Source organism: Ailuropoda melanoleuca, chromosome 5, assembly GCF_002007445.2.
Source record: "Ailuropoda melanoleuca isolate Jingjing chromosome 5, ASM200744v2, whole genome shotgun sequence".
NCBI classification, from domain to species: domain Eukaryota; kingdom Metazoa; phylum Chordata; class Mammalia; order Carnivora; family Ursidae; genus Ailuropoda; species Ailuropoda melanoleuca.
The window spans coordinates 104,713,940-104,739,511 of NC_048222.1; the positions used below are offsets into that span (position 1 = coordinate 104,713,940).

Sequence of the window (25,572 nt, forward strand, 5' to 3'; positions counted from 1 at the left end):
GCCATATAGATTTCCAGGGCCAGGAAGTCAAATCTATGCCTGAGAAATTCCTTTTGTTTGAGAATTACAATTACTGAATGAATATTAGACCAGAGACCATAAAGCCTTCAGGTGTCGGGGAGGGTCTCTAGAATGATTATTTCAGCAGTGTCATTACCTATGAGGAGAGGCCTGGTCGTTGCCAAATGTGTCTTCTGATGAGGCACGGGACAAAAACTCTGTACTATTTCTCCTGCCCTGAGAGCCAGGGAGCTTTCCATCCTAGGAAAAGATGACTGTGTTACAAAATCTCACAAGGGATTCTAGGGTAAGGAATATTAGGAGCCCCAGGAGCAGGAACAGATGCATCTCTGTACCCTGTTCTCACGGTGGGAACTCAGGGCTTCCAGACCTTCCCCCAAGGAGGCCGCCAGCCAGCGCAGGAGGAAAGTCAGGAGACGCCATCTGGTGTGCATAAGGAACCCAGGCGGTAGTGCAGACACTGGCCGGTGAATCCAGGGCCAAAGAGGTGGCCGCCATTCCTGAAGAAAGAAGAGAAGGAACATCTATGGAAGCTGCTCAGTAATTCAGCAGACAAGAGTACCTCCTGTCTTTAGAAATTCAGCAGCAAACAGGGGAATCATTTTGAGGTTAGAATGTAAGAAGCTATTCCGAAGCAGATGAACAAAAAAGATGGCATCTGCAGGGGCAGTACGAGCGGAAAGAGTGGCTTTGCCGGGAACTAGAGTGCTTATCCAAACACATCAAAGCCAAAGTTCAGAGATGTCGGAGCTCCAGAAAAAACTGCAACAAGCAGATGCAGAGAGGCTCCAGTTAGGTGTGGAATATTTAAGAGGAGGAAATCTCTAATCAGTAATCTTCCAAAGACTGTTGGCAGAACCCGGACACAAAGCTAGACTTAAGCAGACCTGAGGACAGTGGCCTCCACAGGAGCCAGTCCCCTCTTCTGAGTATTTACTTGTGCGGGACGCAGCAGTGCCTTCACTGCATGCCTGACGTTCCCCCCCAACCTTTTTTTCCTGAGTTAAAATTTTCTCACTTAGAAAACTTGAGAAACTAAAAAGATACTTAAGATCCTCCATAAAAATAACACTACTGAGAAAACTACAGCTAGTATTTGATGCAAGATTAGGATTATATGGTGTGTAGTTGTTAAAGTACATCACCTATAACTTTGTCAAATTTCTACATCTATATTTTTTTAATTTGTCCTTCATTATTAAGTTATCTAACAACTGTAATTTTGAGAGAACCAGTAAGAGTTCCTGCGTATCTACTAGATTGTTTTTCTGTTTGCTTGTTAATCTTAAAAATGGCCAAAGATGGGAGTTTTTCAAAATCATAGCAGTATTTGTCAGTGGGGGGAATATGGGCAGCAGTGTATTTATAAGGCATGAATTAGACTATGGAATATTACAGGGTTTATGCGCTGGTGACTTGCCTCACTACATTAACTGAACTCATTAGTGAAACCAAGTTTTAAGGGCAAGCTTAATTTGTTTTTAAAAATGGGATTTTGAAACATACTTAAATGATCGCAGTTATTGGCAATTAATCATTTGGTACTTAAGGAAAAGTTAATATTCAGTTTGAATTAAAGCACCGTGGAAGTGAGTTTTAACTCATTTATAAGGTGAAAAGGAGGAAAACAGTCTAAATTAGCCCAAAGAACCCCAAGCAACAGTTCAGTCTCCCTTAAAAAAAAAAAAAAGGCAGTGTGCATTTAAAGGGCTAGCATTTTTCCCATGTATTATACTCGTTTCCTAATCCTTGGGCTACAACATGCTTGAAGAACCTGTTAAAACACAGTTTGATTCCTTTACCCTAAAGGAATCTTCCTGTTGTTCTCCACACTTCTGATTTTTCCCCTCTGCTCTTAGGCTCATACATTCCTGCTCTACCTATCTTTTCTTTTTCTAGTTAGCCCCTTTACCCTTTCTGCTTTCCTGGGCCTTTTCTATTCCTCTTCACATACCATCTTTTCAGACCATCCCTTAAGCTTCTTTTATGTTTTACCTCCTCCTGGTTCAAAAGCCACCGCACAAAGTATAAACCACCCGGTGATGAGAGAGCTGCCTGTTCGAAGCAAAACAAACTAATCCCCACCTCACTTATTATATGTTTAAACTGAGGAGCAGTGCATATCTTATGTGTTGTCATGGGGTAAATAAAGGCCATATATTTTTTTAATTCCCCACAGTGTCTGCTTAAATTGCTACTGTATGTGATTTAAACATCATGATTTCAGCAGCATCCTTCATACCTCGTGAGCCTGCTGGCTGCATAACCACGCAGTACAGTCGTTTGGGCTGCGGTCCACACCAGCAGACCCCCGGTCTCCTGCTTTCACTTGAGCAAGTAATGAGTTACTATTGATTAAGACTAAAACCTCTGAAGCTGCTCTCTGTAACTTGGCTACCTTCCCCCTTAGAGATCTAGCCAGAAAGCTGTCCACAATTCCTTTTGACAAGCTCCTGTTTCAGATTAACCTTAACTCAAGCATTCTCTGGTAATTGTAGGACTCTGACCACACGGGTCACACAGGAGGTTCTGTGCGAGGACCCCCAAGGTTGCCACCAAGGTAAGTGAAGTGTAGGAAACTTTGTAAAAAGTAAATTAAAGGGCTGCCTGGCTGGCTCAGTCAGAAGAGCATGGGACTTTGGTCTCGGGGTCGTGAGTTCGAGCCCCACATTGGGTGTAGAGATTACTAAAAAAATTAATAAATAAGCTTTTTTTTTTTTAAGGGTAAATTAGAGAAAAACTAATGATTCAGAGACTGGACTCTCTTTTGTTATTAAAACTGAGTGTTGGGGTGCCTGGGTGGCTATTCGGTTAAGTGTCTGCCTTTGGCTTAGGTCATGATCTCGGGGTCCTGGGATCGAACCCTGTGTCAGGCTCACTGCTCAGCAGGGAGCCTGCTTCTCCCTCTGCCTCTCCCCCCACAATGCTCTCTCTCTCTCTGTCTGTCTCTAATAAATAAATAAAATCTTTAAAAACAAAACAAACAAAACCAAACTGAGCATTGTTGGTCTTAGACCTTTTGGAGATGCATGAACTCACAAATTCACCCAGACCACTAACTAGCCTAGTCTGCTTCCCGCGGCAGGTTGTAGGAGTCTCTGCTCTTCCTTTTAACACAGTCCAACAACCCACAGAGCACAAACATGGATCTTTATTACTTTACCTCAATTAAATGAACAAGACTCCTTTCTGAACCTAAAGCAACTCCACTTCTGGAATGTGTACATTCACACACAAGTGCACGCACGCTCCCTGTTAGGAGAAACCAGCCTGGATTTTGGAAGTATCTCCAAAGGGAGGTGGGTTTTGTGAGCTCAGAGGTTACCTGCCCTCCTGAGTTCCAGGGCTGTTTGAACAAAAAGCTGTGATGCTATTGGAATATGATACTATGTTGGAAATTATCATAGGGATTAAGGGACAGCTTTCAAAATAATAGTTGTCATATCCCATTTTCAGAACTAGCTTTCTTTATATTAATCTAAATTAAGGTTTTAATAATAATTCCTATAACACGAATATTGGGGGAATCTGATATTCCTTTTCTAATTATGTATAAAACCCTATCAGATATACCTGATACCTTCTTATTAGCTTCTCATCTGAGACTTTGGTAGAAAGTGCTTAGTCTCTTGAAGTAGTCATGGTGTGTTTCAGAGTAAATGGGGCCTTAGAGAGCTCGTGATAGTAAATGCTTGTTTGTCTGAAACTAATGAATCTCTAGTGCAAGATAAGAGGAAGCTGGAGCATCATGGCATTTCCTCTAATAATACAATGTTTAATGCAGCAGCCATTTGCTCAAAAATAGCATACCCTGCATGTTTTAGTAAATTATGTTGCACCAGAAGAAAGCTGTGTGTGTGTGTGTGTGTGTGTGTGTAAGTAAGAATAAAACAGGACCCTAATACCGATCAAACACAGACTCACAACTACCACGTCGACTTTCAGACCTGTAAATGGAAAAGTTCCACCAGCTCGACAACCTCCTCCCAAGGGAGCCCCCGAGAGACCACCTCCCCCCAAACTTTCTGCAACCAGAGCATCCAATAAAAAACTGCCTTTTAATCGGTCTTCTTCTGACATGGATCTTCAGAAAAAGCAAAGTAACTTGGCATCTGGACTCTCGAAAGCCAAGAGTCAAGTCTTTAAAACTCAAGATCCGGTGCTGCCCCCGCGACCCAAACCAGGACACCCTCTCTACAGGAAATACATGGTAAATGGAGCTTTTAAAATGTCTGGTCAGAGGCGCCTGGGTGGCACAGCGGTTAAGCGTCTGCCTTCGGCTCAGGGCGTGATCCCGGCATTATGGGATCAAGCCCCACGTCAGGCTCCTCTGCTATGAGCCTGCTTCTTCCTCTCCCACTCCCCCTGCTGGTGTTCCTGCTCTCACTGGCTGTCTCTATCTCTGTCAAATAAATAAATAAAAAATCTTTGAAAAAAAATAAAAATAAAAAAATAAAATGGTCAAAAGGTTTGTCCTAAAGTATATAAAAGACCTGTTACTCCTTAGAAAAAGATGATGAGACAAATGTGGAATTGACCTTTGACACCAAGAAGGGTTTAGATAAGTAAGCCAGAGTGAGACCTAGGTCTTTAAAGCAGGGTTTCGTTATTACAAGTATAGGAAGTGGAAGTAGGGCAGACAGGGATTGTAACCTGCTGTCTGGCTTGACCAAACGGAAACTGAAAAACCTGACCCAGTGGGTTATACTGATGGAAGTAGCTCTGACAGATACTATAGTTCGTAACTTGATACAGTTTGTATCTTACAGCTGCCTTGCCCACAGACTAAAATTTAAAGTGCAGTAGAAGGGAATGCCTCTTTAGAATGGATGGTTTTTCCCTCACTTTCACCTTTTGTAAACCTAATCATCATGGCCCATTTAATAGTCACCAGTTAGAAGTTTTTAATCAATAATCAAGATCGTTGAGGTATTAATTTTTTCTCTTTGAATGTGTTTTTTTTTTCTTCATCATGTGACTTTAAACATGTGTCCATTTCCCATACTTGAAAACAGAGCTGATGTGCTGTCTCTACTTTGGTCAGGTTAGCCTGATAAAATGCAAAACAAATGAAAATAAGGAGAACTGCTTGCACTTTTTAAATGATCATATGACAGTGGCTTTTAACAAGGACAGCAATTAATAATTTGATGTTGTTCTACATTTCCATAATTGTGTGGGGAAACTGTTTCCACCTTAAGTCATTTAGGAGTTTCTAATCCTCCTAAGTGAAGGGTATAGACAGGTAAGAAAGAGGTAGTATACCCATTTTCATTTTCATTTAAACTGATGAAATTCTAACCGCTAAAACCCAGGGGTGTTCTTTGACTTTAAAATAATAAGAACAGTGGCTGATGTATTGAGTACTTACTATGAGCTAGATACTGTTCAAAATGCTTTATATGTATTAAATAACTCATTTATTCCTCACACCAACCCTGTGAAGTAAATACTCTTAATGATCTCTATTATACAAATGAGGAAAATAAGACACAGGAAGGTTAAGGAATTTGTTCAGGGTCACAAAGCCAGTTAATGGTAGAGCTGAGATTTGAACCTGGGTCAGCTGGCTCTGAGCCCATGCTCTTAGCCATTAAGCCGTACTATAAGAGTGGTGTTACTAGCTGTAAAGTCTCCACTTGCTTTGGACATTCCATGTTAAAAGTCTCATTCAGAAGAGCCGTATTTTGCGTATGGTTCTTAGCATAGTTGTATAATGTCAATAAAACATTTGGATAGCTCAAATTAAAAAATTCAAAATGATAGTCTGTTAGAGTAGTATGTCTCGTTATGAAATCTTCAAATATATCATTTTTTCCATGGCCATCCTTTCATTAAATTGCTAGTCAGGAATCTTGTTACTTTGAGAGCCTGGGAATCAGTAGCACCCAACCCAGCCTTCCGGGGCCACGCATCCTTGCACTCTTGAGTCTTTGCTCCTGAGTGAGCAAAGGGCTCAGGCAGCCTCCCTTTACTTGATGGAAGTGAGCCTGTGTGCTCACATTTCCTGGGTATACCTTTTATATTTTATGGGCCCTCTGACCTGCACTCATCAGCCAGAATTTACCAAGGCTGGGGACAGAGTCCTCTAGCCAGGGTGGGGTGCAGACATAAGAGCTGCCCTAAGATCAGGTAGCTGAGTCCACCAGGAGGTGACTGGGGTCAGGCAGTGAACTAGTTTTAACTGGACACCTGGTTCCAGAGAGACTAGGAGGAAATGAGATTCAAGGCAAATGGAAGCAGTGGGTGAAGCACTATAGAGGAGGCTCCAGTCCCCCATCAGCCTTCAGAAGGCGGCCATTGAGGACCCTGTATGAAAGACCTGTCCCGAAAGACTCAGATGCTCAGGAGACTTGGTGGGCCTTGTCCTACGGAACAGAACTTCCAGGGTGTGGTGGTTAAAGCCGTCATCCTGTGGGCTCACAAGGACTGTGAGGACCCATGAGAAATGGCAGGCCCCACCAGATGGAGAGCTTGAGGAAGCCAAGCAGAGTTGAACTGCTAGGGAAGTTGTGCTTTAGGCATACATGGGAAATCGCTACATTTAATCAGCAGCTTAGAGGAGGTTATTTGATTGCGAATAATCCTTTTATGGGTTTGTGTTTAAGCTGTCTGTGCCTCATGGAATTGCCAATGAAGACATTGTCTCCCAGAACCCTGGAGAACTCTCCTGTAAGGTAAAGTAGAGCTCTTTCTTTACTGACTAATGTAAAAAAAAAAAAAAAAAAAAATCACTGGCCCCTGTTACTGCTTTACACATTATTAGATGCTTTAGGCTCCAAAGATTAAAATGCGAAAAAAGTAATAATGTTTTATTAAATAATAATTGCCTCAGAGTGTGGTATTGTGCCTTACAGCGTGGGGACGTACTTGTGATGCTGAAGCAGGCAGAAAATAATTACTTGGAATGCCAAAAGGGAGAAGATACTGGCAGAGTTCACCTGTCTCAGATAAAGATTATCACCCCACTTGATGAGCATCTTAGAAGCAGACCAAACGTAAGGAATTAATAGCGTACAGCCCTCCTTTGACACATGGCACCACATTTCATAGAACTATTAATTATGTCTCATCCTCAGGTTTTTATTAGCACGTTTATTTTAACCAGAGTAGAAATTACGGTAGCGTTTTATTTCATTTTAAGGATAAATTACTTCTAAAAGACTTGCCAGTGCCACACTAATCACTTTGCTGCACAGAATGACTACCATGTGTTTCGCCTTCTTCGTCTCATGCTGACGTGCAGCAAGCGCAGCACTCAGTCGTTAATTTTCAACCGTGAGAGCTATTTATTTTTGAAATAATGTAAACATGTTTACCAAAGTGCCAGAGATTAGTTTTCTACCAGAATGGATAATTATTTTTAAGGGGGCCCTTTAAATGCTGAGTCTGACATTAAGAAGCACTTCCCTTTAAAATTTAAGCTTAGCATAAACCTCATTTCTCTGATCATAGCTCAAAATAATGCAATGAAATGTAATCCACCAACCCCAAGTCCAAGTGTAGGCCTCTTGTGGAGCCTGGGAGAAGGCACTGATTGTGGAAGGTCGTGTGTTCAGCAAGAGAAATAGCGCTGAATGGTTTATAGAGGTGTCTTTGTAAAAGAGCTTCGTGGGTTATCCGGTTAGATTTTCACTGTTAGTTAATGTGGCACACATGAAAAATAGTGGCCACCTGTCATTTAAAGCAGGGCAAGTATCTGGTTTGTCGTTTGTCCTAGTTTTCAAAATCTAGTCCAGTTCTTTCTTCTTAGAGAGCAGTTTATCTCTTGAAGTTTGCTAAGAAACGTAAAAATTGGTATTTTGGAGAGCAGAGAAGGTAGGTGTTAAACTCGTCACACCTGGGATACTGAAATTCCAACTTTAGTCCAGTCCACACGGGGAAAGTTCTCCTGTTGCTCATTTTCTTTTCGTTTAGTATAGCAGTATCCATCTGTCACAGCTGTCCTTCCTCTCTGAGAACACACTGGTGGGTAATAGTGCGAGTTGTACTGCCAAAAAGCTTTCCTTGATAAAGAAAACAGAAGCTAAAAAAAATGAGAAGTTATTCTTTTATAACAGTCCAAAGTTTTTTCCACTTTGTTTTTTTAATATTTATTTATTTAAGAAAGATAGCAAGAGAGAGCAAGAGGAGGGCGGGGAGAGGGAGAAGCAGGCTCCCCGTTGAGCAGGGAGCCCAACGCGGGACTCGACCCTAGGATCACGACCCACGCTCAACTGACTCAGCCACCCAGGACCCCAGTTTCTTCCATTTTAAACATTACCTTCCGGGGCACCTTGGTGGCACAGTCGTTAAGCGTCTGCCTTCAGCTCAGGGCGTGATTCCAGCGTTCTGGGATCGAGCCCCACATCAGGCTCCTCTGCTAAGAGCCTGCTTCTTCCTCTCCCACTCCCCTGCTTGTGTTCCCTCTTTCGCTGGCTGTCTCTCTCTGTCAAATAAATAAATAAAATCTTTAAAAAATAAAATAAAATAAACATTACCTTCCTTTCCCTTTTACCGTAGACTTAAAGACACCTGGCCTCCATCAGCCAACTACTGGTAATACCAAAATGAAGCCACCTTTAGACTCTGGGTTCATGGCTAGCATTCCATTTTTTAGAAGAATAAAACTTACCTATTTATAAGCCTAGGTTTAGGGTAAAGATTTCAAAAAATGAGTTCTGCTCTCCCCTCCCTTGGTAAACAGAACATAGTGATCATTTTCCTTTAAGATTGAACGTCTCAGATCACGGGGAGAGTGGGAGGTGGTTACCTAGTGCCTCATTGTGAACACAGATTATGTCCCAGTGAGCTGGGTTTTAGTTCACCATACATCACCCCAGGTGGTTCTTTAACCTCTCTAAACTTCCATTTTTTTTAATGTGAGAAATAGTTATGATAACTCCACAGATTTTTTTTTAGAATTGATTTTGTATGATTCCATTTATATAAAAGTGCACAAGAGGTAAATCTGGAAGGTAGTGTGGTGGCTGCCTGGGACCACAGGGAGGGAGCAGGGGGAGTGACTGCTAATGGGGAGGGGGTTTCTTTAGGGAGTGATAAAAATGGTCTAAACTTAGATTTGGTGAGAGTTGCACAATTCTGTGAATTTGCAAAAACTAGGTACACTGTAAATGGGTGGATTTTATGGTCTGTGAATGCTATCTCAAAGACGTTTAAGGACTTAGAAGAGCTAATTAACGCATATAAGGTGTTTAGCCTGGTGAGTGGTGCATCGTGAGTAAACACTGAATATTAGCATTTTTTATTACTCATTGGTAGCAGCAATTATAGTCCTGTTAGAGCTTTGGAACATATTCGATTTACCTACCAGACACCCACGCTGATGGCGTGGTCTGAGTTGTACTGACCCCTTGTGGCCAACTCTCTGGAGCCTGCTTGTCTTGGCCCTCAGCTGCCAGGCCAGGTTGATAGCAGCATTGCTGGGGAAGTCCTTGCATTGAAGACGGAGAAGGGAAACTAATTGGGAGGTTCAAGTTACTGTCCCCCGTCTTCTAGCCTCCCAGGCTTGGTTATGTTCAGATTGTTGGGCCCTTTGAAGATTCTTGTTTGTGTTTGGTGCGGGGTAAGCCTCTGGCTTGATTTTTTCCAAATGGATAGCCATTCTAGCCTGACACCATTTACTGAATGATCATCATTTACTGAACAATGAATTCATTACATGAATGACATCATTTACTGAATTCTTTTTGCCACAGATGTAAATAAAAAAAAAAAAAAGAAAAGAAAAGAAAACCACCCATACACACATATTAAGTAAATAATTTTTTAAAGCCCCTCCAGACTGCAAATACATCACAGTTCCTTTCCATAATTCCTAAAATTCCCATCATGCTCATTTATTTAGAGAAAAGCACTGAGCAGCTTCCAAGAAAATATCAGGGTTACTTTGGTAAGCTAGTGTAGTGAGCTGCCATTAACCACTGCGTCTTGGCCTAAATTAGTATTTCTGTTTACCTAGCTTGAGCTAGGTAAACATGCCCCTGCAGGGGGCATTTTGGTTAAAAGATGAGGTGATCAGTCTGCCTTCATTCAGTTCACAGGTTTGTGAGTGTTAAAGAGTTTAAAGTTAGAACTCCAAATAATACCATTTAGTCAGATTAGATGATGATGATGATGATGATAAGCCTGACTGTTCATATTAAACTAAGAATAACAGCCGCTTGTCAATGAGAAAAGGTCGCTCTTCAACTTTACTCACTCCCCTAGCCAATCTAAGAAGGTGGCTACGTGGGTAGAGAATACTGAATTCTCTTAGCTAATTTACTTAGAATTACTGTTGAATAAACCATTTAGATTAATAGAAAATCCGGGTGAGGCATGGGAGGTAGTGTTGTTGGCCTTCAAGTTAGAGAAAGCATTCAGTTAAGTGGTAATAAATGAAATAGATTTTACTTTTTGTGAATTACACTTTTGTGGAAGTCATTAGCTCTTTTCATTATGAAAGGCAAGAGTATAAATTGCAGAGCTTTCTTCTTTTACCATTTTAATGAAGACTCAACTTTTAAGGCTCTGTTCTTGAGATTTAGTACTGACCGTAATTTAAGGAAAAAGCGACCTTGGCAAGGTACACAGATCAAAAACCACACTTCAGAGTAGAATGGTACCAGTTTTTTAAAAAATAAAATAAAAAGTTAATGCCCTTTTATTTTTTACTCTCTTGGTTTCAAAAAAATGCTGGGGGATATTACAATAGAGAGTTATTTCTGTCCTCCCTTGGCAAGGACACATGCCTTTTCAACTTGATAATAATCCCCTTGTTTGGCTCAACTGTGTGGTTTGCATCTTGTACTCAGAATGTAATTGTGTCAAGAGGATTCTAATGAGAAAAAAAAAAGGTCTCAGAGTGAATAGCAAATCCAGCATCCATCCTGCACACTTCCTTCACAGCCCTGTTTTCCCCCTCAGGATCCAGACCATGTTCAGAAGCCTGTTGACAGTAGTGCCCCTCATGCTGTTGTTCTTCATGATTTTCCAGCAGGTAAGCACCTAAATACCCAAGTGCTAGAGCCTTAGGACCCCCAGGCAGTCATCTTCCCTGAGTTAAGCTCTCAAGGACATCTTCATTTTCTGTGCCAACAGACTTCTGGATTGGAAAGGTCATCTTATCACCCTGCCTTGAGGAAGGGTTGATCGTACCCAGCCATTCCAGAGAGCTTAGCTGCACTCCCTTGCCTTTGAAACTCCCTGTGAGAGAGAGTGAGGGGAGGCAGAGAGAGGGGGAGAAGCCCTTACAATGAACAAATAACAAATTGCCTACCAATTGTAAACTTTTTACTCTTTAAAAACAGTGCATACCAATTAATGGTTAATAATGAAATTAATTCTAATTTAATAAGTGAAATGATTTTCTCCTAAGAGTTGCTAAACCTGCTACATAGCTTAGCTATTACTTATGAGATGAAAATACACATTTTTATAATCAATTTTTTTAATTTTTAATTTTTTTTGATGTAAAGTTCGATGACTCATTAGTTGCGTATAACGCCCAGTGCACCATGCAATACGTGCCCTCCTTACTACCCATCACCAGCCTATCCCATTCCACCACCCCCCTCCCCTCTGAAGCCCTCAGTTTGTTTCTCAGAGTCCATAGTCTCTCATGCCTCATTCCTCCTTCTCATTACCCCCCCTTTCTTTATCCCTTTCTTCTCCTACTGATCTTTCTAGTTCTTATGTTCCATAGATGAGAGAAACCATATGATAATTGTCTTTCTCTGCTTGACGTATTTCACTTAGCATTATTTCCTCCAGTGCTGTCCATGTTGCAGCAAATGTTGAGAAATCGTTCTTTTTGATAGCTGAGTAATATTCCATTGTATATATGGACCACATCTTCTTAATCCAGTCATCTGTTGAAGGGCATCTCGGCTCCTTCCACGATTTAGCTATTGTGGACAATGCTGCTATGAACATTGGGGTGCATATGGCCCTTCTCTTCACTACGTCTGTATCTTTGGGGTAAATACCCAGTAGTGCAATGGCTGGATCATAGGGTAGCTCAATTTTTATTTTTAAGGGACCTCCACACTGTTTTCCAAAGTGGCTGTACCAACTTGCATTCCCACCAACAATGTAGGAGGAATCCCCTTTCTCCACATCCTCCAACACTTGTTGTTTCTTGCCTTGTCAATTTTTGCCATTCTAACTGGCGTAAGGTGGTATTTCAATGTGGTTATGATTTGAATTTCCCTGATGGCTAATGATTTTGAACATTTTTTCATGTGTCTGTTAGCCATTTGTATGTCTTCATTGGAAAAGTGTCTGTTCATATCTTCTGCCCATTTTATGATTTGTTTATTTGTTTCTCGTGTATTGAGTTTGAGAAGTTCTTTGTAGATCTTGGATACCAGTCTTTTATCTGTAGTATCGTTTGCAAATACATTCTCCCATTCCGTGGGCTGCCTCTTTTTAAATACCTTTTATATCCAAGATTACAAAACTACAAATAAACTCCTGATTTATTTAACACCTCTTTTGATCTACTGGGTAGACTGATTTTTGTTTTAGTGTGAGTACATTTGCTTGCTAAAGAGCTGTAGTAGTCCCTTAGTTAATATTTTGAGATTAAAATGATTTTTAAGTATGATTGAGAATAATAAGAATATTATACCATGTCTATAAAATCTTTCATTGTTCAATACATATTCAGCAAAGGGTTTATATTGGCCCAGTAGGAACCATTGGCCAGCACAATTTTTTTTTTAACCATTTCCTATCAATCAATACATGGTAAATGCATCTGATTTGGTCTTTAAAGAGGAAGCTCATAATAATAATATCCCCCCCAAAAAGAATATATTTTTTAAGTCAATTTGATTGGGGTAATCTGTTCTCAGAATCAGTAGAACATACTTCCTCAGTGGACAGAAGTAAATGTTACTTTGTGCTCTGCTTTAATCAAATCAGCCACCAAGAGAATTCATCATATACATAATTATTATTTTATGTTACAGAGCAAGCTGATGATTTGCACCTCACTTCTGGAGAAATTGTTTATCTTCTGGAAAAAATAGACCCAGATTGGTATAGAGGGAAATGTAGAAACCAGACTGGCATATTTCCTGCCAACTACGTCAAAGTAATTGTAAGTGGGTAGTGTTGGTTTAAATTCGTCATATTTTCTGTGGGTTCTATGTAACTTACAATTTGGAAAGAGAACAGAAGCCTAGATTCTTATATTCTAGTTCACGCTCTTCCATTGATGCATCTGGTATTTGGAAAATTCAAAAAATGAAAGCTTGTTCAACTAGATAATGATTAATAATTATTATATTATATGGAGTATTAGAACTTAATGCCTAAATGCATCTGAAACCCTAAGGTGGAAAATGACTGGAGGTCACCTGGCAAACCAACTCGGAGGGGTGGGTAGGCACTAAACAATAAATATTAACTCTTTGAAACCTTTAGTAAACAACAATTAAATAGTACCAGATAGTCCCAAAGGAATGTTCCCTGAGGTTATGGTACCACCTACATTTCACTTTTGGTTTCTTTCATCCTTTCCATTCCCATTTATTTCCATCATAAAAAAAAAAAAAAAAGATTTGGGAATACTAAAGTACTTTCATTGGAGGTAGTGGTCCATTCATGGTTTTTCACATAATAGCTTTGATTCTGATTGGAAAAAATTATATTAAAGTATCAGAATTTCTTACACCCTCACAGTCTACAATATGTGAGTCCATATTGTAGGGCCCTCAGTGCTAACCCCGGGTGTCTGTGAAACACCGAGAGAAAATCAGAATGGCACTTGAACGTTTATATCAGTAGGAAGAGTAGAACTCAGTCCCTGCTTTGACTTATTGATATTGGAAGATATCAATAAAGCTAGCTTAAATCGTTGAGCATTAACAGCTTATTCGAAGGGGAAAAAGCCAAGGATCTTCCAGGACATCAGAAATCTAGGAAACAAAACAATAGAAAACCTGTATTTTTCAAATATAAATGAGTTTGAGTCTCTTGAATTCTAAAATGAGGGTCTTAAAAATTGTCCAGTATATATATGCCCTGATTTTTTGGAGAAATCTAACCGCATTCTCTAAATTAATATTAAGAATAATGTTAGTTTTAGCATTCTTCCTCGTTTTTCTTCTGCCCAATGTAGCAGTACTTTCAAAAGCACAGTGACCACGCTGAAATCAATCACACCCAATCTGCCACATTATTGGTATAAATGCCACTTCTAAGCCTACAGGTTTAAAAAATTGTTTTAAGACTTCTAGAATTTATCAGGAAGGGTGCTGATTTATTTCACATAAACCTCAAAACCTTATGTAGTTTTCAGCCTTAGTGCATCATGGTCAAATATTTTATGACAACCCAGCTCTACTGAGCCTTGTAAATAAGGTATTCTATAAAGTGCCTGCCACTTCATAGATGCTCACTGAGTACTCATTCCTTTCTTCCTTCCCTAGTCACACTGAAGGAAAAGAAAAGATTCCAGAGTAAGGAAAACAGAATCCACGAGTTTGATTGAAAGGTTTTATTTGGGGGTCAGGAAAGTATTGCAAAATTCTACCAACACTTTGAAATAGGTGGAGTTTCCGTCTTGAGCCCTCCTTATCTGAAGTTTTCAAATTAGAGGATGTGGGAGAGAGAAAACTCAGTCCAGGGTAGAACACTATCAGTGTGCTTATTCCAGCAAATAAGAGGATTGATTGGCTATTCAAGAAAGGCTGTTACCCAGGTTACATCCTTTTTTCCAAAACCCAAATTCCGGATTTCCTACCTTTTAGCACCTATGATACTGCTTCATCAGCTTAATACCTATGTAAACTGGCTCATTTCAATCACATATTATTTCCTAATTAGCCTTAAATTTACCTTACTAAAATCTGAAAACATGAAATTGTTTCCTTGACATTGTCTTTACAGATTGATGTTCCAGAAGGAGCAAATGGGAAAAGAGAATCCGTTTCATCTCGTTGTGTTAAGTAAGTTTTATTTGTGTTCTTTTGCACAAAATGCAAAGGAGGCAAGCATTTATATCATAAAGAATTACCAAACTTAAAACACTTCAGATGTGTGGTTATTCACCTGCTCAGTGTGTCTTTGTAATCATGAGGAAAACTTGTTTAAAGAGCCTTAGTGGGGGGTGCCTGACTGGCTCAGTTAGAAGAGCATGAGACTCTTGATCTCAGGGTTGTAAGTTCAAGCCCCATGTTAGGTGTAAAGATTACTTAAAAATATCATCTTTTTAAAAAATAAATGAATAAATAAAAATAAAAAGCCTTTGTGAATTAAAATTCTGAGAAATGCAACCTTCTGATAGAAGCCGGCAGGAGCAACACTCCACGTCATACGGGACATACAGACAGCCACAGACTAACTCCTGCAGCAGCCCCCACACAGCCTGGCCTGAACTGGAGCAGAGACAGTTTTGTTATCCTATGCATTTTCTTTGGGCTTCTGGTGTTGATCTACTGACAGATTATTTAGAAGATTCAGCTCTTTTGTCACAGAAAATATTTTAACCTTATAGAAATAGGAACCCTACAAAAACTGCTAGACATTTTGTATTGTTTTGTTTTTAAGAGGAATGAGAAGAGAGTAAAGGAAGAGTTAAATTGGAGGGGTCTTCCTTTATGTCTGAAGACCTTTCCATGAATTTATGTACCCTTTTATGCACCAGTGTAACTCCTTTGTGACTTAAAACACTGGCACGATGCAACTTTATATTCCAGTTAGATGAGCAAATTAGTAGAATTCACTACCTGCTGAAGACTGTAAACCTGTCTTTGAATAGGTCAGACATAAGGAGATGCTCTCCGGGGACTTCAGAAAATAAATGCAAAGGTTACTGCAAATAAGAAAATTTCTGATGTCACAGTAGTTGAATTCTATTTCAGGTTCAATTCTTCTCCTGTTTTTAAGCAGTGTTTACTGTGTCAGCAGGTTGAATTGAAAGCGGGCTTTCACAGCCATTGATCATTCAGACTTTGGTGCCAGGACCAGCCTTTTCTCTTCAGGCAATTGCATCTCCTTCAACTGTTGCTTCTCCGACTTCCTTTCTCAAGCCTTAAAGCGAAGGTTTGGTATTAAATCATGCCTTCTGGAGATGCAGTTTTATCTCTACTTTCATTTTCAGTCACATTTGCAGATCATTAAAGGATTGTCCTCATTCTCAGAAGTGAAGCCTTTTTAAAAGTGATTATAGAAATCTTTAAAACAACAGTATTAAGTTTAAGACTGTTAACAATTTGCTAAGTTTCTGTTTTCTTCAAACTTTCCAGTTGTGAAGACCGTGTATATAGACAACTCACTGATGATTCAACATACATTGAGCATCTCCCCTTCTAGCTGATGCCCATTGCATTCTGCCATGGAAGTGTTGTGTCTGCCCTGAGATTCTCAGGGTTGGCACTCCTGAACTCGGTGCAGTTACAGTTGAGAGGGTCGGGTTCAGCCATGGATTTCTGTGGCCCAAGCATACAGAGACACATGCAGTGAAGTAAAGGTGATCAAAAGATGTGCCAGTGTAGACTGGCCACCCAGGCACTCGTTTGGAATTCTGCATGGACTCTGTGACCTTAACGTTAGCCTTTTTTTTTTCTTTAGCCTTTTTGAGTGAATAAGTTCATACCTAAAAAGTAAGGACTATCATTTAGAAATGTAGCTTATTCTTTCTCACGGAAAATTTTCAATTCTACCTAGTGTATCTTGTTCCATAGTAAACACAGGATTAATATTTATTGAAAGACCGAATGAAGGTTTTAAAGCATCTTGAAAGTTAGTACTCTCTAGTTTAACCCATAACCATGATCTTTTTTGTTCAGAGGCCCAAGATGTGTCGCTCGGTTTGAATATATCGGAGACCAGAAGGATGAGTTAAGCTTCTCGGAGGGAGAAATTATTATTCTTAAAGAGTATGTGAATGAAGAATGGGCCAGAGGAGAACTTCGAGATAGAACTGGGATTTTCCCCCTCAACTTTGTAGAAGTCGTGGAGGGTCATCCCACCTCTGGTGCAAATGTTCCAAGTGAGTATAGAGAATATGATTTTTTATTTTGTTCTTTCCTAATTCAACTAAACCAAATAATAGGATAATACTTAAGCTGCCTAATAATTCATATTTTTAAAAGTAGAAAATTATTTTTAAATGGTAATAATAGTCATTACTGGGATAACCATTGTAATCTCGAAGATCTGGTTTTGGTGTTTAGGTAATTAGCAATAGCTTCATATCAGAAATGGCAAAGAATCATAGACTTTTAAACAGAAGCAGACTATCTAGTATAACTAGTGTGTATCGTCCTTCACTTTGCAGTAAAGGGAACAAGCCCAGAGAGGGTGGCGCCAGCCAGAGTTAGCCAGTACAGGAAGGGACTGATCTCGAGTCCCAGACTTTTTATTCTCTCTCTGCGGTTTTTCTCCAGAGCTGGTACATGGTCTTCACATCTAAAGTTTGAACTTTTTTTTTTTTTTTTTCCTTTAATGTAGGCACAAGGGTACCACCACCCAAGACCAAAAAAGAAGATTCTGGTGCAAATTCTCAGGTAGGCTGCTTGAATAGGCAACTGTAATGAAAACCAGGTTTCAACTCTGGGAGGAATATTAAAATCATAGTTACCAAGAGAAAATGTTATAAACCATTTTTCAATTCATGGAGCAAATGTTTGAAACAAATGGTTAGATGGTTACTATCTTTATTGTGTATAATAGAGCTCATACAAATGCGTTAGAAGGACTTGCAAAGCCTGATAGAAAACAAGGAAAGAGACATGATTGGAATATTCATAAAAGAGATACTGTAAGGGACTGATATTAAAAAAAAAACCTTTTAAAGGGCGCCTGGGTGACTTAGTCGGTTGAGCATCCAACTCGTGGTTTCTTTCAGCTCAGGTCGTGATCTTAAGGTCATAGGATCAAACCCCACGTGGGGCTCCGTGCTCAGCACAGAGTCTGCTAGAGGTTCTCTCCCTCTGCCCCTTCGCCTGCTCCCCCCACATTTGAAAAAAAAAAAAGATTTTAGTCACAAAGATGGTCATAGTGGTGTTTTTATAATAGGAAAAAATTGGAAGCAACCTAAATATGACCATTATCAGGAGAATGTTCTGAGGCCATGAATACTAGATTTATAAGGTAAATGTCATGGGAGGAAAGCATATGTTATAGGGAAATTGAATATATAGCATAAAAAGACCAGAAGGAATATACTTAAGTTGCTAACATGCAGTTGTCTTTAGGTAGTAAGACTATAGGGGGGTGAGTCTTTACCCCGCTTCTTCATACATTTTCCAGCTTGCCAAATGTTTGGGAACATTTGTATTATTTTTATAATGGGAAAGAGAAAAAATGGATTAAAAGTTTTACACTGTATAGCATGATTTCAAAAGTGTTTAAATGGAATAGGAATGCGGATGATTTCCATTGTTTTTATGACCTATTTTAGAAGAGTGAGCCTGATGGGGTCATGTTTATCAAAATGTCACTGGTAATTGGGCTATGTTTCTCTAAATTCTTTGATCCCTGCCCACTGATAAAGCCAAACAGGAAAGATGGTGACTACAGTTCTCCAGAAGGAAATGTTCACATTAGTGCTGCATTTCTTCGGAGTTGAAAGTACCATTTTTGAAGATTGGTTACCATTTTTGAAGAGGGGTTTTTGTTTGCTTATTTTTTTTGTTTTTGTGTTGCAACCCATCTGTTGTGCTGAACTTCAGATACGCTAGGTGCTCTGCCATGCGTGCACCATGCATTATCTCATTCAGTCCTCGCAACAGTACTTAGCGCTAAGATGAATCTGAGGCTCGGTCTAGCACCCAGGCCTGTCTGGCTCCAAGCCTTTGCCACATTTTCCTCTCTTCCCTGCTTGGGCTCCTCAAACATGGGGTTCTCATCCTGGCATGGCAGAGATACCTTTTTGCAGAGCAAAACCTTCCTCTGGTGTGTGTGGGGCGGGGGGGGCGGTTAAAGCATTCCTGTTGGAGCATTTCATCATACTAGCCCACCATGTTTGGGTCATTACCGTGCCAGCCTTGGAACTAACTATACCTCATAAAATTAAAAGTGTGAGTTAATGAAGTCCCATGCAGTGGAATCTGATAGCCTCTGAATCAGGTAAAGACCTGAAATTAATAGATTGCCCATTCTGATCCTTCCTAATTTAGGTAAAAAAGAGCTTCACTGAAAATTATATGCTTCACCAGAATTTTTTCATAGTGTCATAAATACTATACATAAATACTGTATGCTTTTACCTAAAATTTTTAATATAACTCGTGTTAAAGATGTTAAGATCGCAATTAGAAAAAAGTTTTTGCTTAAGCATTGTGTATACCTTAAAAGCAGAAAAGCTACAAATCTCATCATACCTGTCATTTGGAATTCTATTTTAAGAAAAAAGTGATTGAAAACTTTTATTTCTGGGGGCACCTGGGTGGCGCAGTCGTTAAGCGTCTGCCTTTGGCTCAGGACATGATCCCGGCGTTCTGGGATCATGCCCCACATCAGGCTCCTCTGCTAGGGGCCTGCTTCTTCCTCTCCCACTCCCCCTGCTTGTGTTCCTTCTCCCGCTGGCTGTCTCTGTCAAATAAATAAAATCTTTAAAAAAAAACAAAAAAAAAACCCTTTTATTTCTGAAAGTTGGTAGCAAACATAAAGTGTTGGGTGATTTAAAGAAGCCTTCAAGCTTTGAAATCTTTGACCCCTTAGCTTCCCCCCCACACTACTTTTTTAAGCTTTGTAGAAATTAATGTCAAATAAAATCTCACATTTCTTACCAAACTTCTGGTTTGTAACAGGATGGTAGTCTTTCTGGAGAATGGTGTGAAGCCCTTCACAGTTTTACAGCAGAGACTAGTGATGACTTATCCTTCAAGAGGGGAGACCGGATCCTGATCCTTGAGCATGTGGACTCTGACTGGTACAAGGGCAGACTGCGTGACAGGGAGGGGATCTTCCCAGCAGTCTTTGTGCGGCCCTGTCCAGGTATGACAAGTGCAGAAATGACTGCTACTCTTGGAGGGGAGCGATAGATATTCCTTTTCCCTCTGGCCATGCTCGATGTAACTTGTTTGCCTGCATTTGAAAGAGTTGATTCATAAATGTATGCAAACTGTCTTCATATACTTTGTTGGCGTTATGGGGGAAAATAAAGACAAAAATGCCTTCACTTAATAGTGGCTAATTTTGTCTACTAAATGTATGCTGTATAGTTTTTTTTCCTGTTAAGAAAACATCCTCTTTGTAAGTTAAGTAAATTCAAAATTAATTGAAATTATTCTGTCCCAGGAATGAGAAGGGGGACTTCTTGAAATGTTTGATTTGTGTTTTAGTTCAATGTCTTTCTAAATATGTTTGAATTTTTGGTATCTTCACAGCTGAGGCAAAAAGTATGGCTGCTTTAGCACTGAAGGGGAAAAAGGCCAAAGCCTTATATGATTTCCATGGGGAGAATGAAGATGAGCTTTCCTTCAAGGTCAGAATGTGTATTTTTTGGTAGCTGCATAAAATAGCTATAAATTTTGAAGTGTCTTCTGCTGAAGAGTGGAACATTTGGGTGGCGTATTGGTCATTAGCCAGGAATGAGCAGCTCTCGGACCCTAACTCTAATGGACGGGATTAGAGAAAGTGAATAAGGCACATTTAAATTATCAGCAAGGCATTTAAGAACTTAAAAACCTTACTGGCTTGATAGCCCCTTAATCCCCGAATGAATTCCTTATTCCTAGGCCTTGTAACATCTGATCGCAACAATACTGGGATTTTCATTGGTAGCCCTTGTGAAGCATAATTCTCTCCATGGCCTTTGCAGCCTGCGACTGTCATGTCTTTGAAATCAGTGGAGAAATCAGGTGGTACCTACTATAGTTGGCCACTGCAGCAGTCTTCAAAAGGCACTGGAGTCTTGTCCACAGAGATACTGACTGGACTTTGGGGAAATGATCCCAAAAGGTTAAGCTCCTATGCAAAGGCCTATTTATGTATGTATGTATGTCATCTCCACACCCAGCGTGGGGCTCGAACTCATGACCCAGAGATAAAGAGTCACATGCTGTTCTGAGTCAGCCAGCTGACTCAGATTCTGTGTATTTAATAAAACTAATAAACTAATATTCTGTGTATTTAATAAAATAGTAATGATTAACAATACTGATACCAAAGGTTTGTTTTTCAAAGTTTTTTTTTTTTTTTAGTGGCCTAAAATTTAATATTACTTTACCGAAGAAGTTCCTCTTCTTTTTTGTTTGTTTTTTAAAGAGTAAAAACAATATTTCCATGATCCTGTTTCTCCAGCTTACAGTTGAACCATAGTCAGAGAAAGGCACTCAGGACAGTACTTTGGGACTGTCCCAAGAGGAAGGAGGGTGGGGTTAGCAGCAGTTACCATCAGAACAGCCTGCGTCAGATTCTGGGAAATTCTCCCATCATCGGATACTCAGCCAGAGGCATGAATGCCATAGAAAGAATTAAAGCATCAGGGAGTGATTGGAGAAGAGGAGACTTAAAACAGCGGTTGCCCCACCACCTGCCTAAAACAAAACGAGCGAAACGAAGGTGACATTGGGAAGTCACAGAGTAAGGGGCATACAGAGATAAATCAGTATAAAGTTGCTAACTTCCCTACTTTGTTAGGAGTTTTCCATTCTTCTGGGAATTTCTTCCTTTTCATAGTAAAATGTCATTTCTCTTAGAAAATGCTGTTAGTAAATGGTATTTCTTATGCAGAATTATAATTTGGTAACCTTATATCAGTCCCCACCCACCCTCCCCCCCACACCCTTAATTTCTTGGTTCTCAAAATCCAAACGTTTGGAAACTGTTGCCCTAGTCTTTTTCAGTCATGGGAATCGGTGGCTCAAACCTCATTCTTTTTATCTTTACATAAAGTGTTACTGCAAGTGAACAATCCGGATTCAGACTTTTTGGATGTTATTTTGGCCTTTGTTTAAGTTATGTCATTGTGAATAATAACAGAATTCACAGTATTCTCCAGAAAATAGGTTGTCTTCATTTTATAAATGACTGACCATAAACAAGGTAGTTCTACAGTTTTTTAGTTAAGGGATTCTGCACTGGTATCAGTATTGTTAATCATTACTATTTTATTAAATACACAGAATATTAGAACTTTTTTGAAAAAGAAATTGTCCTAGCCATTAAAACTCAATTGGTATGTACTTAAGGACCAGAGCCAAAAAAAAAAAAAAAGAAAGTTTCCTTTAACTATTATGTTATAATTTAGGAACCAGAAGGAACTTATTTATAATAGAAATTGTGAACAGCCAGAATTTTTACAGATTTTGGCAAGTAAAGTAAATTAATGACATTTGATAGTCAGCATTTTTCCTTTCCATTTTCCATAAAGAAAGGCCTTAAATCAAACCATTTTTCCAGAGGGCAATGTACTAGTGCTATAAATAAAATCCATTTAGCCTGATAAAGATATTCTTAAAAGTAGCCAGGGTCATCCCGAACCATTATAGAATCTTAAACCCAGATTCTAAGAAATGGTTAGAATCCATAAAGAACAAAATAGTTTCAGGAGATAATTTCAAAAATGATGTCTTCATCTGTTGAGGAATTATAATTCATACATGAATAAGACACACAGTCCCTTTGACTGACTTGATGAGGGTAAATCAGATATTCTGAGTCAGGGAGAAGCTCCAAAGACAGGACTGAATGTAAGTTTGATGGTGAGGCCATGGAAGCACGGAATAAACCAAATGGTAGAGGAGGATACCATTATGTGGAAGGGTAAATGTACAGTGCAGACTTCTCAGGATGTTCAGGAAAGGCAGTTATGGTAAGAGCCTAAGTAAAAAGTCCACTGAAACGTGGTGGCCGTGTTACCCAAAGGTTTGCAACACCGGCCCTGAAATCACACTAGATTGGAATCCTGTTCCTACCACCAAGTAGACATGCAGCCCCAAGGAAGCTGTTGAATCTCTCTGAGCTTCAGTCTCCTCTTTAAAGTAAAATAAGTCTGTAAAAATACTCTCTAAAACGGCAAAATAACAGTCCCCACCTCTAGGCCTGCAGTGTTGTTTCAGTGAGTTAATTCCTGTGGAGTACCTAGACTAGGACTACCTGTGGTAAGCACGTGGAGTCTCTTACCTTTAAGTCTTTGCTTAAATGTCACTTTCAGTGGGCCATTCCCTGGCTGGAGCTAATGAGATAGCAACCCCACACTTCTGTCCTCCTGGGCTGGCTTATTTACTTGCCTCCCTCCTCTAAAATGAGGTCTTTATTCTTTGCTGTATCCCTAATACTCAGAAGAGTGTGTGACACATATTGGGTGTGCAGTAAATAATTGTTACATGAAAAGAATGTATATATAACATATATGACATGTAGTACTTACTATAAGAAGAATTTTAGATTAGGAGTAGTGAATTTGGGGGGCACAGAATGCAAGCAGGAAAAAAAACGTGCAGTGAGGGTGATAACGGTGAAGGAAGGGGCTCTGAGAAGAGGCATACAAGCAAATGGTGTCGTAAGGTCTAGTCAGTCATCTGTGTGGCGTTGTCATTTAATCCACTGGGCAAATCAAGATAGTGACATCAAGAGAAGATTAACCATGCCTCTCCAAGGAAGCTGCTTAACCATGCTTATTCTCAACAGAAGATAATCATTATTTCCAATTTTTGTCTTCTCACAGGCTGGAGACATCATAACAGAGCTGGAATCTGTAGATGATGATTGGATGAGTGGAGAACTAATGGGAAAATCTGGAATTTTTCCCAAAAACTACGTTCAGTTTTTATAAGTCAGCTAAAGGTGAAGCTTGACTGTGTTCTTTGGCACAGGAACTCACTTGAACTATCACTTTGACTATCAGATACATTTTTGCACTATTTTTTTAAACTGAAAAATATCTATGCTGTACATGGTACACTAGAATTTTCTGAAAGCAGAATATGTCTAGGTTTTGTAGTCCGCTTTCATTCACACTAGAAACGTGCACGTGGAAACCCATGAACCACCCCTGGTATCCTACCAAGGAGGACATCAGGCAGGGTTAGCAAGCCAGGTACACACTTCCCCCAGGGAAAGCGTCGGGTGACGTGGCAGCGTGGGGAGGCTTACCAGCAGAAGTTGCACTCGGACATCTTTGCATCGGCACAAGGAAATTAACCGTGCTTCTTCATTTTTTACTTTAGTTTAAAAAGAGGACATTTGATATTCTCCGTGCTGTAACTATCAGGACATGGTTGGTAATCTAAATTTCATTTTTGACATTCAGATTAATTCTAACGATTTAAGCGCAGTATCCTTATTACCAGGGCAAATCTTTACTTCAGGTGGGGCAGTTTATTAACTAGCTGGAGCCTTTGTAAGCACTTGGTGCATCAGCTCGTGCTCATCAAATGCTCCTTGTGTTACTAAGTATTTTCCCTTTGTCCAAGGATCTAAAGGGTGTTAAAACTTGATGTATCTTAGTCAAAAGAACCAAAACCATCCTGAAATGCCTTGCTAATACAACTAACCCTTCCACGTACCTGCCATACCTTCTTTCTTCCATGTATACTTCATGCTAACAGGGTTCTTATAAAGCACATTTTCTGAATCTGCAATCATTCTTTTGACAATTACTGGTGCCACACAAAGAAAAATTCATTTTCTTTGTGTTACCCCAGTAATACATAAAAACTGTGTCTTGTTATAGTGGTACATTATGAATCACATATATCTCAGAATACAGAGCAACTATAAAGTCGGAAAACACCAAATCCCTGCAGCTCATTTCTTCCCACTATAATCAGAATGAAAAACAATTTAAGAAGACCCAAGGCTGATACTTCTTTGGGCTTTTTTCCCCCCAGCTTATTCCTGCACAAATTATTAGAGTAAATAAAAAACCACTTTTCCTGCTATCCATTTGTTATGCATTCCAGACTTAAGATAAAAGTGGTTCTTTATGTGACTGAATCAATTACAGTTTATGGGCTTAAGCCAAATAGGTCGAAGACAATCTTCCAAACAGGTCAATGGAATAGAATTTCATTGGAAATGTAAAACACTTCCCCAACAACCTTCACTATTTTCTTCCATTTTTGAGAAGAGTTTCATGTGCTTGGCCACTTTTTAGCTGTTGTCATTGTTTCCCACTGTCCCAAAAGTTAGGCCGCCAGTTGTCAGCAATTATGTGAACACCATGTGGGATTCTGTAAGGGAGGAGATGTTTACTTTGTCTTTGATGGAACTTCATCTTCCAGTTACATGGTTACAATTGATCTTGGAGTATGGGAGCTGTTTTTCTTACATTTTGGTTAAAGAGGACAGTATAAAAAAACTCTTATCAAATCTCACTTAAGAGTAATTTCATGAGAAATTAGTGATTTAGAGCATTATCTCAACTAAATTCTTATTTGCAGCAAGGTGCACAACAGCAGGAAGTGGGGGATGTGTCTGGAATAGGACATGAGGTATGTTATTTTGCCTGTGTAATTTTGACGTCATATATCAAAGATTGTGAAAGCCTAGCTTTATTGGAGAAAAATATCCCTCTTTAAATTTTGGCCTTGTGTTAGCAGAATGATAAGTGCAATAGTTGTAAATCTACTTGACATTATAATAAACTGAACTGAACTTTTCAAA

The 25,572-nt window shown here is 39.6% G+C and overlaps 1 protein-coding gene across 2 annotated transcripts in view; it reads left to right on the plus strand.

The window, feature by feature from the left end:
* SH3D19 (SH3 domain containing 19) overlaps positions 1–25,572 on the plus strand; it is a 168,148-nt gene extending 142,576 nt beyond the window's left edge. The window contains exons 10-21 of one of the 2 annotated variants that reach the window (XM_034661530.1): positions 2,520–2,581; positions 3,967–4,231; positions 6,630–6,698; positions 6,879–7,019; positions 10,930–11,002; positions 12,978–13,108; positions 14,902–14,960; positions 16,803–17,005; positions 17,467–17,522; positions 19,770–19,956; positions 20,349–20,446; positions 23,633–25,572. In XM_034661530.1, coding sequence (XP_034517421.1) covers positions 2,520–2,581; positions 3,967–4,231; positions 6,630–6,698; positions 6,879–7,019; positions 10,930–11,002; positions 12,978–13,108; positions 14,902–14,960; positions 16,803–17,005; positions 17,467–17,522; positions 19,770–19,956; positions 20,349–20,446; positions 23,633–23,740 — 1,452 coding nt within the window. In that variant the 3' untranslated portion in view covers positions 23,741–25,572. The remainder of the gene's footprint in view (positions 1–2,519; positions 2,582–3,966; positions 4,232–6,629; positions 6,699–6,878; positions 7,020–10,929; positions 11,003–12,977; positions 13,109–14,901; positions 14,961–16,802; positions 17,006–17,466; positions 17,523–19,769; positions 19,957–20,348; positions 20,447–23,632) is intronic. The other variant, XM_034661531.1, reaches the window with a different exon arrangement.